General features: G+C 40.4%; 1 protein-coding gene across 1 annotated transcript; it reads right to left on the bottom strand.

Moving 5' to 3' along the window:
- Positions 1-15,599: 15,599 nt before the first annotated feature.
- LOC132984884 (potassium voltage-gated channel subfamily F member 1-like) lies at positions 15,600-17,743 on the bottom strand. The gene has a single exon (XM_061051903.1). The coding sequence runs from the start codon at positions 17,519-17,521 to the stop codon at positions 16,043-16,045; it is 1,479 nt and encodes a 492-aa protein (XP_060907886.1). The 5' UTR covers positions 17,522-17,743; the 3' UTR covers positions 15,600-16,042.
- Positions 17,744-18,339: the final 596 nt, after the last annotated feature.

The following is an 18,339-nucleotide window of genomic DNA, read 5'->3' as shown; positions in this document are numbered from 1 at the left end:
GTAATTTATCACTAGTATAAAATATAAAACATAGCCTCCTCTAGGCGCTGTTACTTATGAAAATTAAACCTTGTTTGTAAAGTTCCCTAAAGAGTGGAAGGGGAAACTTCAGGGGTTTGATGTATGCCTTTCATTCCACCTTTTAACAATTTCCTGGAGGTTAAAGGTTTTCTAACTCTGAGTCTAAAGGTTGAGGAGTTTACTGGTCTGAATCCTAATTCCCTCTTGTGAGCATCCCCTCAGGATGGTAACATCTGTTAAAGTGAACAACAGATACTCTCCTCTACCTTGAAATGTCTTCTCTTGGGGCGAGACATTTAATCTCCATCTGCTCCTGTTAGCCCCACAGGTCCTCGTGTTTGTTAGTGTTTAATGGCCGTTTCTTGTACAAATGAAGAAGAGGCACCCTAAATCAGGATGGAGGAAGGAGCCCGCTCTCTGGCTCGCTGCTGCTGCGTCGGCTAATGATCACTGACTTACACTGAACTCGAAAAGGTCACAAGCAAGGGTTTTTCATGCTCTTTAAAATGACTGCAGCCTCTTTCACTTGATGTTGTAATAATGAAGACGTGAGTGTTTCTGAAAGCTCCTTATTAACACATAGTCCTAATGCTGCTCTAATGCCTTGGCGTTTTTGTCACAACTGGCTAACACATTATTCCTCTGAGTCCAGGTTAGAAACTCAGTGAATTCTCTGCTTGCTGTTCATAGCTTTGTTGATGCTTTGTGGAAGGTGTTGTTTTTACAGTGAATTCGGTTTTTAGCATTGATAAGTGAGATAATTAGCCAGCTAATCAATGAATGTTGCTTTGCTTACTAGCCATGTATTCTATTAGCATTCAATTACTAATAACAAAGCCAATCAATGAGCAGCGCTTGACTTATTTGCCAGTATTGTTATTGGTGTTGAATAGCTAATTAGCCTGCTAATTAATTCTTGTTTGCTTCACTAACTCGCCAGTTTATCCGATATATCAATAAGCATTTCTCCATGGGCTTGCCAGTTTTCTAATTAGCCTGTTTATCAATACGCTTTGTGTTTCTAATAATCTAGCTAATCTATTGGCATTGAATAACAATCTAACATGGATCATTAAGTGTCCGTCCCTCTCTTCGTCCGCCCAACTCTCTCATCAAAATAGGGTCAATATGATCCAAATGAACAAGCAGGGTGACAACCTGCTGCGTTGACAGATGACGCCTAGCTAGTCTGCTAGCTAGGCGTCATCTGTCAACGCAGCCGCATCCACATTAAAACATCTTGATTATATTCAAAGTTGTACATCTAATAAAAAAATCAAACTTCAATGAATTATTTTCATGAATAGAAACCCAGCTGCAATGGCTTCTTCTTCATCCATTGATCAGAGATTTCTCCTCTTCTTTTTTTTGTAGCATTGTTGCTCAGGCTGAAGGATTTGAATATTTCTTCCAACACTTAAAATTACTTTTTATTGTTCAGTCTTTTCATATTTCACCACGTATTCATCTCTAACCAGATCTGCCTTAGTCCCTGGACGGTCAAACCAAAGCTTGTGGGATGAAGTAGACATTAATCACACAGAAAAACAATGCCAAGACAAAGTTTGCCCTCTAAAAAGGACACACATCCATCAATGGGCACGTCTTGTTCTCCTCTGTGGTGCGCCTTTGTTCTTCAACCTTTACATTTTTGCAAGTCACACTCACCTTCTTACTTTATGTGTTCTAAAGCGGAGGCTGAAATCAGAAAAAAAAAAAAGATTGTCCGCTTCATTAAAAGCTAACCTGGAGGTGGGTGAGACGAGTCACACGGTGGCTGCCTTAAGAAGCCTGAAGCCATTACCATGCAAGCACTTAACAGTGAAACCCTCCCACTGAGCCCTTTATCAACCTTCCCACTCTTTTTTTTTTCAAAAAGATTGACAGTAGTTTGTTTATGCCTCAAACGCGTGAGGGACCAGCAGCCCTGCAGCTTATGGCCATCATTTAGCACGTTTAATCAAGCGGTTTAAGGTGACAAGTTTGGAAAAAAAGCATGATCCAATGTATTAACCTGCATCTGCATTTATCATAATCCTACCCGCATTTTATTCATCTCATTCAGCTGTTCATAAATCATCTCTCTACTTGACAACGTAAACATGGGGGTAAAGAAAAATCTCGCTCTTGCATTTGTGCATTATCTCATTACTGGCGAGGCGAGCGGAGACCATTCCCTCACTGTATGATTGGTTGTTGTAAATGGCCCCTTGTGCTCTCCAGGGAAATGGGCTATTAGGAAGTTCTTCCTAGATGGACGCCGTGTTTAACACCCTGCCACAAATTGAGGCTCCTTTATTGCTGAAATAAAGATTTTTTATGGAGGCTCTCTCAATATCGCCAGACACAACCATCAGAAGAAAACATTAACCTTTGGAGAAATACAACACATTTATTTATCAATCAAAATGTAACAAAACATTAACAATATGAGGGACAGAAGTGGGAGAATCTGCCACCGAAAAAAAACCCCAGTATCTGCTAAAAATATCAAACGACATCAACATGAACTTAATTGCAACTAAATGGATGTAGGGCAGCAAGAGGCAGTGATGACGCACGTTAAGAGAGGAGATGAAGAATCAGGTTAGGGATGCAGTTCAATTTCTCAGCCTGATGCAGCTTGTTTTTTTTTATTATTTCTTTGGCCTAAGAATAGAAAAAATATGAATAGAAATTCAGCATGAGTTATCATCAGCACAGAGGAAGGGCAAACCCCAATTTTTTAAGTCTTACCAGATAAACATTCTCTGTTATACTGTATCTTTGGCATTGTGATATGCTGATGTGTTCACTGTAATATAATGTAATCAAGGGGAGTGGAATAGTTAGTGGTTCTCCTTTAATCAAATGTAAAAATGTAGAATCCTAATTCCCTCTTATGAGCATTCCCTCTGGATGGAAACATCTGTTAAAGTGAACAAAGATTATTTTTCTTTCCAAAATAAAAGCTCTCAATTTTCAGTAATTCAGATATTTCCACTTCCTTATACTTGATACATTTACTCCTCTTACTTTCCATGTAGATTTATAACACTGAATATTAAAAACAATAAATTATGATGTATTCTTCAAGGTAAAAATAAGAACCCAACCCTCCAACCCTAATCCTAATCATTACCCTTAAACCATTGCTAACGTTTATCCTGATGATACCCTAACCCCCCAGACCCCCCTAACCCCAAATTACACACTTACTGGAGATGCAACAATAATTAAAATCAGGGCTGACTCTGGGATTTATGTTTAAAATAAAAATTAAGTCAAAAGCATTTTCCAATACCAAGGTTTTTTTCCATTACTTCTTTGTAAGAAGTGTAAAAGATAACACTTGGAGCTCCCCCTACTGACTGGGTGTAGGGGGAGCAGTATCGGTCATAAGCTCCTCTTCCTCTTTGAAAGCAGATGGGACATGAGTCAAACCTCAAAACCAAAATACATGTTGAGTAAGTTTTCCTCAAACATGCTGGTTTCTGTCTTTAAACTTGGTTCTTATCGTGCTGATTTATGTCCAAGTGTGATGTCCAATATTTCTGAGATGTTAAGTTTGAATTAGTTATAAGAAGAGGCTTAACGCCATGATTGACAGCTCTGTTGAGACGCCCGGCTCCTCCTGCGTTTTGTGCACCTGATCAGCAGAGTAAAGGAAGACGAGTGACAGGAAACACAACACGAGAGTCATAGCACTTTATTTAGCCAAGAGTGTCTGCCTCAAACTAATACAAGAATCTGTTACCTTTGCTGTTTTATCCGTCATTTGACTAATTGTCTGTTTGGGGCAGCCAAACGGGGGCAGACTGTCTGTCTCCAGACGCCATCACCAGCGCAGTATGTCTGTCCCTGTCGCAGGGATGTTTGTGCTTCAATTTTGTAAAACTGAAGTTGGTGGAGATGTGCCGTATACAGTCAATTGCAACATGCCATTGGTGGGTTATTTTAACGTCATGATCCAGGTTTAACTACTCTGACCACTAAAAAAAACATTTTAAAAGGTTCCTTTAATGTGTCATATTAAGATGACATTGAGCTGGAGAACATCTCACACTGCTGTTCATACCAGACCAAATTAGGCTGACTGAGAGAAACCTCTGTATAAATCATCTCCACCAATACAGTGTTTTATTGCTTATGAACTGAACTTTTCAACTGTGAGAGCAAGACTGTGTTATGTCTTCTTTCAAAAGTCACATCTGAAGCCGTTTATTTGAACACCAACATTCACTTGTGAGGATCCAGATACTCAGGACTCACATCTGTGTTTTTCACTAGCCCGCCCTCAGAAACAACAACAGCTCTGATCTCCAATCGACCTGCTGATAGCATCCTTAGAAAAATTACCGAATGATTTTTTTGTACTCCTCCCACACCCTCTGCCATTCTCATCTGACTGTAAACATCCACTCTCTTTAATTACTGTGTTAATATTCCACTGCAGCAATGCACTGTGTGTGATCCCTACAGCTTTGTTCCAAGGCTGCTGCGAGAGTAAAATATCTTTACTTACCCTGATTCCCTTTTTTACTCTGTCATTTTTCTTCACAGACATGGATCACAGATTGATCTCCGCATCTGTAATCACCCGCAGCGACCCCCGTGGGGGGATAAATGGGACCAAGGGCAGTTTAATTACACTCCGAGCACAAAAGACATGGACACCGCATTTCATCACTGTTTGACTTCTAAATTTCTTCCATGACAAATCCTTTACCACAGGTTTTTATGACAGCCCTCTGACATCCTTTCCCACTGAGCTCACATGGATAATCACATGGCTCCATTTGTCCAGAGGGGGTTTATGCAGTGTCTATAATGGACCTTTCACCTGTTGTTGGGGGGGTTGATATGGAGCCAGGCAGACACTAGAGACTATGTCAAGGTCACTGAGGGAGATCATGTGTCACTGATGAGCGTTGGGAGGGGTCAGGCCAGCTGCTTGAAAGCCAGTTAGGATGTATCAGTATGGAATTAATTGAACAACTTGTTGATTCACGCACTTTACAAACTTCTACAAAAGATATCTGTGTATAGGTAATCAATTATTTTGAAATTTAGATTTTTTTTTTCCAGTAGTCATAGGCCTAACAAACAAGCAGAATAAAGACTTTTGCAGGGAACAAACGCTAGGCTGTCTGTATTGTTTAAATTATGTACAGCTTACTAAGTAATACGTTGTGATCATTAGTTTAATCTTAAAATTTTATGTAAATATTTAACTTTCTTAAGCTTTTCCAAATTAAGATCATTTTAACAGGTTGTGGTTTTTTCTTTACCTTGCATTTTGAGGGCCCATCAAAAGAAGCCAAGTTCATATCTCAAAAGTGAGTTCCCTTCTGTAGCAGAAATCAATCTCCTAGATGTGGTTTGCATTTTTTACAAGTTGTGTGTCACATGTTTGAATTAAACTTTATTTAGAGAGTCACATTAGCCAGCAGAAGAGAAGGCAGCGCATTATAATAATTCAAAACTCTTACAATTTGACTCAGCCTATGGAAACAGCATGTTGGAGTTAGTCTTTGACAATTGAAAATCTTAAGTCCCAGAGGCGATATAAATCTGAAGTAACCCTCTATAAACTGGGCTTTTATTAACCTGCAGTGCTAAATTAATTGTAATCATTGTAGGAAGCCGCGAGGATGTTCGGCTCCATAAAGCCTCAGTGTGTCTGGATGAGATAATCAGCAGTGGCAAGTGCATCGGCAAGCAGGTCAGATCTATCACTGTGGTCTCTCAAGGCCAATTCCCTTAATTAGCTGTCCATACATTTATTAGCAGAAGTGACACAGAGCCACTAGAACATGGCTGATGCGGGAAATTTTTCCCTTTGTAAGCCATTTTCAAGTGTGTACCGTCAGCAAAGGCTGTGAACTATGTTACTGAGAAGAAAGAAAGAATAACTTCTACAGACACTAAGCAGACCTCGTCACAGCTCTTTGTTATGCAGTACACAGGAGAGCCGTTCATTCCTTTCATGTGTTGCTGTTTATAACTTTCTAATTCAATCTATTTGCTAAAAAAGCTACATGACCCATGGACTGACTTTTAAATAAACAGAGGCAGCTTTAACAAGCTTTGGCTTTGAACAAGTTATTTGAAGCTGTCAGTGGACACTGCTTTCAAAGCACAAGTTCATCTGGAGACTGCTTGGCATAAATGTGAAGGTTGTTAATCCAGACTGCAGAGCGCTGATCAAAGCAGCCAACACAACAGAAATGTGTGAAGCAGTTCAACCAAATGACAGTACAAACACCACAACAGGGTATGATAGATTACAGTGAAACAACATGGATAAACACGCAATGGATTCTGACTTTTCATTTACATATTCATATCTGCAGAAGCACTGTTCCCCTTAGACTGGAGGACGTTAGCATGAAAGACTAGTGGAATATAAAGAAGGGATTTCACATTATTTTTCTGCCCTGAGTGATGTTGATTCAAACAAAGCCTGAGGGAAATACTGCTGCCTCTCTCCGACCTTCAAACTTGCTGAAACTGTGAGTTTTTCCCTTCCAATTTTTATTTCAAATTAAGCTTCCATTCACTCGAATACTTTAAGGGTTTGCTGAGAGTTAAATGGTGTGCTCCATTGCTCCATCAAACTCTCAAATCTCTCTATATAGTACAGAGCATGAATAATGAGTCATTAGCCTAGCTTAGCATAAAGCCTAGCTTAGCTTAAAGACTAGCGGGGGCCTAAGCTATAAAGCTATAGCTTTATAGTTAGGCTTTGTAGAAAGATAGCTGTTCACATATTGTGCTGGTGTTTTGTATTTCTTGTTTTGGCAGAGCAGCATTAGCCCAAGCTAAGTCTTCCTCACATATTCTTTGCATATCCTTACAACCATTCAGCAAAATAACTACATGGCTGCCTTTTTTTATGGTCGAAATCCTCGTCAGAACTTGACATTTTCAGTCTTCAGGTCCCTAGCTCAGATGTTGTAACTGTGTTCATAAAAGCTGTTTCAGTCATTTTACTCATTTGAAGCAGCACTGTTTTGTTAGACCTCAATTTAGGGTTTAGCTCAGACAAATATTCGTCTTTTTGAAAGATCCAACATTTGGTGAGTATATATCAAGTAGTTCTAAAGCAAAACCGAGAAGAAAAAGTCAAAAGTGCATTCTGTCTCAGGGAGCAAACTTTATTTTATCAGTTCAAGGTTGAAATTGACAAAAATAAACTTCTGAATACTGTCTCCCTTACTGCTGAAATATCCATTTAAAAGTGACCAATCTTCAGCAGGTACATGAGAGGCATCAGAGCACTATGTTATCTGTACACATGGGAGCTACCTCCAATGAGAGGACAGTACAGACCAATAAAACTTAAGTCGAATTATAATCCAATTTCATAAATGAATATAATCAAAAAGAACAGACCGAACTTATTCACAAGCAGAGACCTACAATTGATGAAGCTTTTAGTTGCCACTCTGCTGAGCTAATCAACATTCATGTAACATTCATGTAACCTCGACGCTCTGAAGAAGGGTTTTCAATTTGTGCTTTCCTGCAGCTCACCTGTTGCATAAAGAGGTTTGCAGAGCTACTTTTCAAAATAACAGTGGCATAATTAAAAAAGAATCAAACAAACACAATAAGGAGCAATGAGCCATGATGTAGAGATCGTTTCAGCTGCTTGTTTACTCCCAGTATGCAGCATATCAATAACTAATGCTTTCATATTAAGCTCCAGAGATGATAATAAAGAGAAACAATATACTGTAATGAGGGAATATAATAGATTCAACACATGTAATGAGCCAATAAACATTTTGTCGCTCCCCTTGGTAACTGTATTAGAGAAAAATGTTATCAGGAGTGTTTCTTTTTTTTTTTTAAGAAGAGAGCGTCTTTTGAGGACTACCTGCCCTCAGCTTTTCCACACAGGCTTTTTCTCCCACAGCAGCAGAGAACTGTAAGAGGGCAGGTGTGTTGGTGTGTGTGTTGAATAGGAGCCACTACAGATTTATTTTTACTGAGCTCCAGCCACATCACCTTCTTGAGACCCAGAATTACACTGTGACCAGCTTGAAACACCCAGTCTCTACACTTCACATAAAAAGCACTATAAAAAAAAAAAACACTCTGTTAACAACCTGAAAAAACGAGGTCATAACTTGTCCGCCAAATCTGAGGATACAGACTTTAAGCCGAGACTCAACACACTCGTTTCCTTTTCCTCAGATCAATGTCTCTTTGAAAACTGCTTTTTGTCATGGTTTACTTTGTTTGGTTAGTTTATTCCTTGTTTTGTTTCTTAGTTGTCATTTCCTGTCTTTATTTCCAAGTTTAGTCTTTAGTGTGTCCTGTTTTATTTTGTAATTTCTCATCCTGGTGTTTCTCTATGTCCTGTCTGTATTGTTACTCTTTCATTCTTGAGTTTTATGTGTGTCTTTAGTGTTTCCTCATCTCCATTTTGATTGCCCTGATTGTCCTCACCTGTGTCATTGTCCTCACCTGTGGCTGATTACCACAGTGTCTATTTAGTTTCAGTGTACCTTCCTTCTAGTTGGCAGTACATACGTCTTCCTACCCGTATGTTTGTGTTTTCTCCATGTCTGGATCGTTCCTGTGATTTGTTTAACAGTTTGTGGATTTTGTTTGAGATGGTTTTTGGACTCTTTTCTGAGTGAGCTTATGTTTTTGTCTTCTTTTAGAACTTGTGTTTTATTAAATCATTTTTTTGGTTCATGTGCAATTGGGTTGAGTTCCTTATTTTTCCTGAGCATGACAGTTTTCTCTGCGTCTACTCGGGCCACAATGTGTGAACATCTATTACAGTTTAATGTTGCACTCAGGACTCGCTGAGCATAAATCTTTTGTTTTCATTAAAAGGAAAGATAAAAGATAATAAGCTACTGTTATCCTCTACTCATAGTGTTTGCTGATTTATGTATAGAATGGTTGAATTCACACACACACACACACACTGTATCAGTGTACCCATAACTATAACTCTGTGTTCTCCTGCTGCTGTCTTCACTGTTTGCTAACCCTCATTCAAATGACTGCAGGAGCAAAAGCATCTCTGTTAGTCACTTAGAGGGAGTGGAAACTCGCTCACCAGTGAGAACTGCTTTCCAGGCAAATCACTTTTCTCATATTGCATCTGCAGTTATATTTGCTTTGCCATTTATAAGGAGTCCACTGTGAATGTGCTAGCAAGCAGCAGGCTGCACTCCATCTTCACTGGTCAGTGTTTAGTTTAGCAGAGACATTGCTGTATTGATTTCAGTGTTTCACACTTTACATTGACATCTTGAAAGGTTTTGGCTTAGTCAACAGCAAAGTCATTTAGTAATGCACTTCAGGCGATGCATTACCTGAGCACAAGCTAAGAGTTGAAAGCTTGTGGTATCCTCCATAAATTTCTGATCTGTGTTTCAGGAAAAACCCCCACAGGAGCAGATGTGAGGATTTTGCCAGAGAGGGTTCTGCGATTTTTATTTTCTTTAAAAGGCGTGCAAGAAACGACAAGGTTAGAAGGAAAAGAAGACACTGTTATCTTTCTGCAGGCTGGTTGAGTGCACAATCCTACTCTGCCATTTTGTAGAAGGTCATATTTAATCTCTGTAATTATTGTCATACAATTTTATACAGCTCTATGCTTGAATCAAAGTGCCCCAGGTTGCACCTACGCAGCATTTTAAACAATTCAGTAAGAAGAAGAAAAAAGGACAGTCATTGGGCACACATTAACGCTCCTGCAGCATGTTTTTCCTCTTCTTCTGAATCTGACATCAGGGAGATTACCTTTTCTCTCTCCTGCTGCTGAAAATATCTCTCAAGCAGAGACAGTGCTGAGAGGGATATATAGAGTTATCCCATAGCATTATGCACACGCATTCTCATTCAAATTAATGTGTTTGACCATCTTGTGCAGGATATCAATCCATTTATACATCCCATTTGCACCGTTTGTGAGACATTATCCGCTTTCAGTATGGCCCAAGGTGCAATATGTCATCCATTATGGTTTTAATGCCTCTAAGAAGGTTTTGTTTTCAGTGTTTGCCTATTTGTCTGCAGGATTACAGAAAACCTTCTGATTGAATTTTCAAGAAACCTTGAGGTAGGTGGAAGCATAGGCCAAAGGAGGACTGCATAGATTTTTGATCTAGACCTGACTGTCAAACATAGTACTATAGTAACCAGTGTTTTTAATAAACCTGGAAACAAACATAAAGTTATTATCTCTTCTTCTGTTTTTGCTCAAAAAGCAGACATGAAGTAATTTCAGGCCATGCTGTTGGTATTTAAACACACACTTTTACAAAATGTATGTGTATTTGTAAGTGTTTCATTATTTCTTTGACCTCTCAATCTGATTCATGAGGCTTTATTTAAAGTTGTTTTTAATTAGAACCTCTACTCTTTCTATTTGAGTTTACTTTTTTTAAACTAGTACAGTTTTCTTCTGACCTTCACACAATGTGAAGCTAAATGTAAAACTATTAATATTCATATTCCAATAAATAAATACAACATAACTCTGTTTTATGCATCTGGCCATTCAATACTTTCTCATCCCAGGTCGTGAAATAGCCTGGTCACTTTCTGGGATTCATATTCAGATGCACAAGGTACACTTTTGGATTTTCTAATGCCCAACATTGTGCCAATTGTGTGTCGTGAAAAACACACAAAGCGTCTCTTTTCCTCCTGTCTATAAGGCTATTAACAGCAAAAAGTCTGTCTGGTTACGTTTCGACAAAACAACTAGATGGCTAAGTTTAAACAATAACATAATTCCACATTCTGCATTGTATAATCCCACATAAGGAAAAGGTCCTGTGTTTTACTGATCTTAAGCTCTGCTCTGAACAGACTCTCCTGGTCTGAACACTACGTCTGTGACAGCTGTTTCTCTGACTGTTCTTAATTGCTGTGTAAGGGTTTACGTGACATTTCTTTTTAAAAGTCGGTTTCTTCTCCGCGACACAAAGGGCCATGACTAAATGTCAACATTTGCCCCTTGAGAATGCTTATTTTTTATCACACCTTAGTCCTCTGTTCCAGTATACTGAGAAATGATCCGTTTTTGTCAAATTGAATCTTTTACGGACACAATATCAAAATGGATGAAGAGCGGGAAGTGATGTGGAAGGAAAAGAAACACTGACCAAGAATAGGCTTTAAGAAACTCTGGGACTGGAAGAGAGCCCCCAAGCCCCCTATACTGCTCTACCTTGCTTATGTTCTTGTTCCTGTCGTTTTTACTATGGCCGCTATAGGTAACAGCCTAACGCTATCAGTTTATACGGACCGTAATAAGCAGTTTGTACAGATCCCTCATCCTGTACATCCCTATCTTTGAAGGCAGTAAGGTCCCATAATTTAGTCCACTTTCACTTCTGTTGTATTGTTGTATTGAAGGCGTGAGGAGTTTTGAAAACGTAACTAGGCCAGAAAAATGGGAGCTAGCAATTGGAAAAAAGTCAACTGTCATTATAATGCCACTTTTTTTTAAACTGAAACTTCAAGGTGTTATAATAATTGAATGAAAGAGGTGAGAGAAGTCTCTATTAGGCCTATAACCACTTCTGCAGTTTCAAAACAAGAAACGACAACAATGCTGTTGTATTGAACTTGAATTTGTCTGTACTGTTTGTTAACGGGCTACCTACAGGGGTTTCACTATTTTTAGGAAGGATACATGGGTAGAAGATGATCCCAGTCCTAAAGGGCAGCAGCGAGCCGAGCGAGGCCTCTGTGTGTTCATGGTGTCATCACAATGTTCGGCTGAAACTCAACACCAACATCCCAATACGTCACCAGAGAACAGTTAGAGCTGGGAGTCAGCTGGATACCGATTAAAAAAAAACAAGTCAACTAGTCTTAAAGTAGTGTATCTGAGGGTTCAGGCAGAATATCATGCAGCGTTTATTTACAGCATCCTACAAGCATGATCCATAATTTAACACCAGATTTAATGAAATGCTGAAGTGCAAACGCAGCAGCGTGATACTGAAGTATGGCACGGCATGCTATAGACTCTCTCCCGTTAATTATTCCTCTGCACCCTCGCTGCACATCGGCGCGGTTGTGAGATGAAACGTCTGGAGGATGATATAAAACAAAATCGTCATTCTGAGATCTTTCCTTAAGCACACAGCTACACACACTAAGACCCTTTATATATATATATATAAAATAAAAAACACCCATATACATCAGACACTTTTCTGTTCAAAGTCTATGGAATCAAAAATATCTGGCACTTTGCTTTAAAACAAAAAAACCCCCACCCAGTTTCACCCAGAACCCTGTAAATGTATGGATTTAGTAGCCACAACCATTAGCCGATATAGCTATAGACATTCTCATTATAATTGGCTATTTTTGTGAGGCGCTAATGAGCTCAGTTTGTAATAAACACCCAGGAACACCTCTTATCTTAAACACCCACTGAACACCACAGTTGACCAACATGTGGGTGTAAAAAAACGGGTGATTAGCGAGCAGATCAGAGCGGGTCGTGGTGGAGTGGTTCACACACGACTTTGGGTATATACATGAGAAAACATGCGTGTAATTATATGTAGGCGTTTGAAAGGAGGGGAGATGTTTGTTTACACCAGTGTGTGTGTGTGTGTGTGTAGATCTAAATTTGAACGTGAAGGTTCATGTATGTTTGTCGGTGTAGCATTGTTCTGTTACACAATGCTCTGCTTTGACATTCTAGTTCCACCTGTCAGCGCGTACAAAGGCCTTTCTCCACCGGCGCTGACATGTGTGAGTGTGCCGCTGGTCAGAGGAGATAGCAGAGTCGTGTGTGTGTGTGTGGGTGGACGCACACAGGTCCCGCTCGACCTCCTGTGTGATCTTTATATTAGGCTGCAGACTTTAGACTGCAGCTCAGGCGGGAACAGAACTGAGGAGGAAGCAGCGACTGAATCAGTGATGTGCTATTGATCAAACAAGCTCACATCTTGTCTCAGTGATTGGTGCAGACTGTTGCGGACGGTTGCTGTTAGGAAGATGATTCAGCCTTCTTCATTCATTGAAAATGTGACAGGTGATGATGTGATGAGGCCTGCATGATATGAGGAAAATCTGTAATGTGGGGTTACATTGTTAGTAATTGGAACAACAGTATGGAAGGGATAATAAAACAAATATCAAAGAGTATCAGCTAATACTCAGTGGCAGCAACATGCCCCTCCTGATTCTAAAATATCCAAGAAGCATTTTTTCCCCCTCTTATGTGTTCACTTAACTTTATTGCTTATGGCAAAGCTTAATTCGATCTCTTCTCTTAGTCGTCACAAACTTCGCTTAAAAGTCCTTTGAGGAACTTTCGATTTGTGTTTACTTTGGCGCCCCCTGTGGACAAAACTGTACAGTACGTCTAATCTTCTTGACGCTGATATTGTCCTATACATGTCGTGTTTTCTGAAGAAGAATCTCCCCTAGCTGAATTTTAACCGTCACATTTTTCATTCATCAAGAATATTTGCTGTGGAGAATGCAAACAAAGTCTATTTCTGTAGAGTGCTGTTGACACTCAGCCTGCTGCAGCCAGTCTCAGGCATTAAAATAGCTACATAGCAATTAGTCATCTTTATACTGATGGTCTTGTTTGCTTTGGTAATTCAAAAAGAGGCATCAATATTAGTTAAGGTATGTTTCATAACCAGCGAAGAACTCTTTAAAACAATAACATCCTGCAGTAATAAGTAATGAAGGTACAACAGATGCCATATGATGTACTGAATAATGGAGATCTCCTGTTGCCCTACTGCTTCATTATATGTATACTTATTGATTAATCTGTCATCCAGATTACATACTGCAGTTGTGTAATTTGAGTTTTGTCCTTGGAAAATCCATTCCTGCTTTGAAATGAGTCAGGAATCTTCTACACGTTCTCCTGCATGTGATGGTGTAATACTCCAAACATTTAGGATGGGGTATGTGCTTAATTGTTCACAACAGTTAATCATGCAAAGGACTAAGAATTTATTTTTAATATAAATTCACATCTGGAATTTAACAAAGATTTTTTTGGAGGAAAAGGAAGAAACTGACACCTTTTTTTGTCACCAATGGTTTCTTCATCAAAACTGTAAGCGATAAAGAAATAACGTACCTAAAGAAATGTTTTCATGTTATTATTTTTGCAATTATGTTCTAACTTTGTTCTCAACAAAAATGACTCATTAATAGCTACACGGTTCAGGTTCCAAATGTAAGTTATCGTGCGCTGTTTTCTTGCAAAGGGGATACAAAGTGTGGGGAAGTGTTGGATTGAAGTGTTTCAGCCCCCACACTTTACAGTTTTTTTCTGCATAATAAAAGGAAGTGATGAGGAGCAGAAACATGACATTCAAGGATAAATACGGCTTTCTTTCTTTTTTGTATTTTTAAAGGAAAACGAGAGGACAGAAAAGTGTTTATAGGGTGTAATTAAAGAGAGAGTTAAAAGCAGAGAGCAAATGTATCTTGAAAATTGAGACTGCACACTTGTGTGCAGCTGAAGCTTTTCAAAGCAGAGAGGTGGACTCAGACTTTCTCCAAATTACGACTCTATACAGAAATACAATCATCCATCCAGGCTCAACAGAATCAAACCGCTGACATCTGAGACATTGCGTTTGAAATGATGATGTTGAATTTGAATATAGAGTAAGCTCCCCTACCATGACAGCTCGTGATTTTTCTTGGAATTGTTCTTTGTGTGCAGCAGGTTCATGTCACTCAGACTAATGCAGAAAGGAGTCGAGACCTTTCAAACTAAGCAAAAGTAACTTTACAGAACCCATTAAGTCAATTAAGAGTCTGTTTTTGAAGACATGTGGCAGTGTGAGTCTGAGTCATCCATCCTTTCCTTTCATCAAATAGGAGCTGTAATGCATTAAGACACATTTCCAACAGGCAGACTTTTCACTATTGATACTTTTCATTGTGGTTCATAGCTTCCCAGACTGGTGATGCATGCCATTTCAGTGGATTAATGAGAAAAGAAGGTGCCATTGTTGATGTTATTTTGATCAGTTCTTTGTACTTTATTCTTTAGCTGATCCAGCCTGCACTTTGATGATGAATGTTGAGGTTAATTAAGTCAACCACAAGGATTATTTTTCCTGATTTATTGTCTTAGCTCCCTCATCCTGAAGTACACACTGCGATGGTCAAGTCATTCCAGGGAACCTCTGCTGAGAGTGTTGAAAGCTGCTGCAAAATTTAAACCTGTTAAACGTGTCCTGCAGCCAAGGAAGCTTGGCAGGTTTCTGGTGTTGGTTACGTGATCCTGCAGCCCACCATAAACCGTCACTACTAGTAGACAGGTTTTTTATATCCGAGACCTCACAATCTCACAGTGTCTGTTAAAAAAATACACTAGTGCTAAAGACTATTAGGGACAGAAACAGAAATAAAAAGCCCTGGTGACATGATTATTTTACTCTCTGCTATTTACTATAATTACCTTTCTTTAAACTTCAGAGGGGTGTACAGGCCTTTATTTTTGAATGCATGTCTTTCCAAGGTTCTATATGAAATATCAGTAGTTTCTTTCAATTTTGTTTTCATGTTTGTGAACTCTTAAGAAATGATTAGCTTCATTTTCTCATGGAGCAGCTGCCATTCTTTATTTAAAAAAACAAACATTCATTGTGATACATAGATCTGTACGGAGGAATTAAGCTACAGTGCAGTCTACAGTGAGTGTGAGGATTGGGGATGGGGGGTGTTACATAAGAAGCCTATATGGGGGGGGGGGGGGGGGGGACAGACAATCAGTGTATTGGCTTTTCAAACAGAGCCCCTCTGTCTGTGGGGAGTCCCTGCGCAAAAGCACAGCTCATCAAGTCAATATCTCACACATATGTCCCGTTAATGGGCGCCATACTTCACACGCTTTTAAGGTCCCAGTAAGCATTACTGCTGTCCTGTTGTTCCTCTATTTCGGCTATTTACAGGCATATCCCCATCATGGTGTCGTTAACCCGAATTTGGATGTTTTGTTATTTCTCTTTTTAAGGGTCTTGTTTGTCCCTCAGATTCATTATTCTGTGGCCTAGGCTGTGCTCTCAAAGCTCGTGTCCAGGCTGGGGGTCTGGACTCCCGCCCCTCCCCTGGGATCCTTCAGTAAGGGGATGTATGTGTCGCTGTGACAGGAGCGCATGGTGTTGTCCCAAACCCCGGCGCCGCAAACATGTTTATGCACTCTGGGTGCATCTTCCAGCTCGGCTGCGCCGGAGCGCAGAGCCATCAGCTCGATCTCATGTTTGGCTGCGGTCTCCAGCACCTGTTGCTTGTTATAAAACAGCACGAAATTGTTGATGATGGGGTGAATAGGTAGAGCGATAGCGATCACCCCGCACAGAAAGCTGATGGCCGCGTTGCAGCGCCCTAAAGTGGTCTTGGGGTACACGTCTCCATAGCCCACGGTGGTCATGGTGATCACAGCCCACCAGAACGACTGAGGGATACTGGTAAACAAAGTTTCCGGATGGTTCTGCTCCATTGTATAGCCCAGGGCGGAGAAAAGAAACACCCCAACGCCCATGTACATGAGGAGCAGCCCGAGTTCTTTGAAGCTACTCTTCAGCGCAGATGTGAGGGTCTGGAGTCCGGAGGAGTGTCGTGCCAGCTTGAAAATGCGCGCAATGCGCATTATGCGTAAAGCCTGCACTGCCTGCTGAACGTTAGCCAGCTCCATCACTCCTGCGCCGAAGGAGATCAAAATTAGCACCACGAAGAAGGGCATTATGGCCATGAAGTCGATGATGTTCATGAAAGCAAGGACGAATTTTATTTTATTCGGAGAGGAGATAAGTCGCAGGAGGTATTCGATGGTGAACCAGCCGATGCACACCGTCTCGATGACCTCCAGAGTTGGGTGCTCAGTGAGGTGACCCTCTGAGTCCTCCACCTGCAGGTCGGGGATGGTCCCCACGCACATCACCACGGAGGAGACGAGGATGAAGATAAAGGAGACTATAGCGATGATGTGTGCAGGGAGAGAGGAGTCCGGCTTCTCCATCATCCTCCACAGGCACATCTGGAAGCGCTGCCAGCCTCCTGCTGACGGATCTCCCTCTCTGTCCACCAGGATAGTTCTCACTTTCTCCGCAATCTCCGCAAGTTCATCTTCTACCTCTTGCAGCTGGCATTTGCAGCATTCATCCAAAAAATCTGAACCGATTTTCCAGAACTCCATCTCCTTCATGAAACAAATAGGACAGATGCCTCTCTTCATGTGAATCTCTCCATAATAATACAGTTCAATAATACACTTAAAGGCTTCAGGGTCTCTGTCAAAATAAAACTCTCCTGTGTCAGGGTCGTAGTCATCACAAAAAGACGATATTTCTTCATTAGACTTGTTTGAACAATCCACCAGCTCAGCCAGCCGGGTGTCCGGGTAGCGATTCAACACGTCGCCGTACAGCACCTGTTTCACCCCACCGATGTTCACGACAATCTCCGTTTCCTCACTCTCCTCAGAGCCGTTACAGTCCGCATAGCGCGTCCTCGGGATCCCCCACATCATGAAGTCAACAAGTCCTTCAGAAAAATAGCCGAGATTCTCACACAACTGTTCCGTCAAAGTAATCACAAGTCACCAGACGCGCTGGCGCTGTGCGTAAAACCTCCTGAAGCCTCTATACTCTGATGTTTCCGTGGAGATAAATAGATGTTGTCTCGGAGATGACTCCAGCATGAAGTCTCCTCTGTTTACAGCCGTGTTTGACAGTGAACAGTGCGCCTGTGCGTTCAGAAAGTTGGAATTGAAGTGCGCGTAATGTCAAGTTTGCCCAAATCACAACACGTCATTTCCGGTTGTACCTTTCAAAACAAAACACTCGACAACGTTTTTGGTTTTTACTCCTACTCCGTGTGAATGACGGTATTTAAAATGAAAACATCTCTGACTGTATAATGTCATTACCAAAGCATTGAGATAAATAGGAAAACGTATGGTATTTGCCTTTGAAATATGTAGTTTAAGCAGGTACTTAGCCATAACTTTTCCCACCCTATACAGAGGGAATGACTATAGGCCCCCCCTCCCCACTCTTAATGTGTTCAGCAAAACCGAGCCCATTTTTTGCTTACTAATACACATCTAAGTGCTAAGTAGCACAAGACGACTCGGAAATACTCAAGTTAAAAATCCTAAAGTGTAGGCCAACAGATGTAGGCTACATTTACCAAATGTATTTCATAAACGTCTTCATAACCCAAAGCCAAAACTTAATTTGATCTCTTCTCTTAGCTATCACAAACTTTGCTTAAAAGTCCTGTAAGGAACTGCCTGTTTGGGTTGATTTTGGCGCCCCCTGTGGACAACAGTATACCTCTTGTTTC

This window comes from Labrus mixtus, chromosome 12, assembly GCF_963584025.1.
Source record: "Labrus mixtus chromosome 12, fLabMix1.1, whole genome shotgun sequence".
Classification (NCBI taxonomy): Eukaryota; Metazoa; Chordata; class Actinopteri; order Labriformes; family Labridae; genus Labrus; species Labrus mixtus.
The sequence above is the reverse complement of the archived record's forward strand: the minus strand, read 5'-3'. Positions and strand labels throughout refer to the sequence as shown.

What these genes read in the sequence shown, in the direction of transcription:
- LOC132984884 (XM_061051903.1), bottom strand. Translation starts at nt 17,521, where the DNA reads ATGATGTGGGGGATCCCGAGGACGCGCTATGCGGACTGTAACGGCTCT.